This window comes from Sorex araneus, chromosome 2 (assembly GCF_027595985.1).
Source record: "Sorex araneus isolate mSorAra2 chromosome 2, mSorAra2.pri, whole genome shotgun sequence".
In the NCBI taxonomy this organism is placed as follows: Eukaryota; Metazoa; Chordata; class Mammalia; order Eulipotyphla; family Soricidae; genus Sorex; species Sorex araneus.
Genome location: NC_073303.1, coordinates 354,091,708 through 354,093,207, shown reverse-complemented (window position 1 = coordinate 354,093,207; position 1,500 = coordinate 354,091,708). Strand labels below are relative to the sequence as shown.

Genomic DNA, 1,500 nt, shown 5'->3' with positions numbered 1-1,500 from the left:
TCCTTCTCCCTTCTCCCTCCTGCATGTTTCTCCTTCTCCCACTTCTCTTTCTTTTGTGCTGAGAAATCAAACCCAGGGCTCCACATTCGCAAGGGAAGTGCTCTGCTATATGAGCTACACCCTGGCCTTAAGGCCCAAGTTTTTGAAGAATAGTGAACAAAATGAGGTTGGTATGTATATGGCTAATTTCTACCTCAGTGGTTTTGCTGACTTTTAAGTTTTCGAACCAAAGCCAAACAGAAAATTACAGCCCTATAAGATTACTGTGGCACAGTAAGAGGTTCAGAGTTTTCAAGATAGCCTTGATTAGAGTGGGAAAATATCCCAGTCAAAAACAAACCACACAGAAATAAGCTGAATATTTAAACATTTTCACAATCAGGATATTTGTTTTTTTCAAAGTAGCAGTGTGAGGGACAGCATTTTCAAAAATTATGCAAAAAGATGATGCTAAGAGGTCAGTGACTAAACTAAGATTTGATAGCAGAACATACCAGAGTTTATAGTTTAGATTTCATAAAGAATAGTCATTCTGATAAATGCCTTTAGGTTTATGTTAAGGTACCTGAATGGCTTATCCCCACACAGCAAAAACTCACCTGAATAGGCTAGATCTAATAGGGCAAAACTCATATACCATTATACTCTTTAGAGAAAGACAGCATCATATGGAGTCATTGTAATTTCTTTTAAGAAATATCTAACATTCAATCAAAGTTTTCCAGATTAGCCAAGAAACAAGATTAAATGATGAAAATCAAAAGGAAAGCCTTTCAGCCGGAACCGTCAGTGCCCAGTAAATCGCCAAAATGACCAACACAAAGGGAAAGCGGAGGGGGACTCGCTATATGTTCTCTAGACCTTTCAGAAAACATGGAGTTGTTCCTTTGGACACATACATGCGTATATACAAGAAAGGTGGTATCGTAGACATAAAGGGAATGGGCACAGTCCAAAAAGGAATGCCCCACAAGTGTTATCATGGCAAAACTGGAAGAGTCTACAATGTTACCCAGCATGCTGTTGGCATTGTCGTTAACAAACAAGTCAAAGGCAAGATTCTTGCCAAGAGAATTAATGTCCGCATTGAGCATATTAAGCACTCTAAGAGTCGTGACAGCTTCCTGAAACGGGTGAAGGAAAATGATCAAAAAAAGAAGGAAGCCAAAGAGAAAGGGACTTGGGTTCAACTGAAGCGCCAGCCTGCTCCACCCAGAGAAGCCCACTTTGTAAGAACCAATGGAAAGGAACCTGAGCTGCTGGAGCTCATCCCCTATGAAGTCATGGCATGAGAAGTGTTTGTTTAAAAATAAAGAGACTCCTGGACTATAAAAAAAAAGAAAATCAAAAGGAAAAATGGATAAAAGGAAGAATTGTAGGTAATACTGATCAGATATATACTTTTAAATAATTACAACTAATAAATGTAAAACAAATACACTGACAATGTGACTAGACAACTTATAAGAGTGAAATGAACTTCCCCCACCCTGACTGGAT

At 38.6% G+C, this 1,500-nt stretch overlaps 1 protein-coding gene across 1 annotated transcript; it reads left to right on the top strand.

Annotated features, from left to right (window-relative positions):
* The first annotated feature begins 809 nt into the window (after positions 1-809).
* On the top strand, positions 810-1,292 carry LOC105943028 (60S ribosomal protein L21-like). The gene has a single exon (XM_055128530.1). The coding sequence runs from the start codon at positions 810-812 to the stop codon at positions 1,290-1,292; it is 483 nt and encodes a 160-aa protein (XP_054984505.1).
* Positions 1,293-1,500: the final 208 nt, after the last annotated feature.

What these genes read in the sequence shown, in the direction of transcription:
- LOC105943028 (XM_055128530.1), top strand. Translation starts at nt 810, where the DNA reads ATGACCAACACAAAGGGAAAGCGGAGGGGGACTCGCTATATGTTCTCT.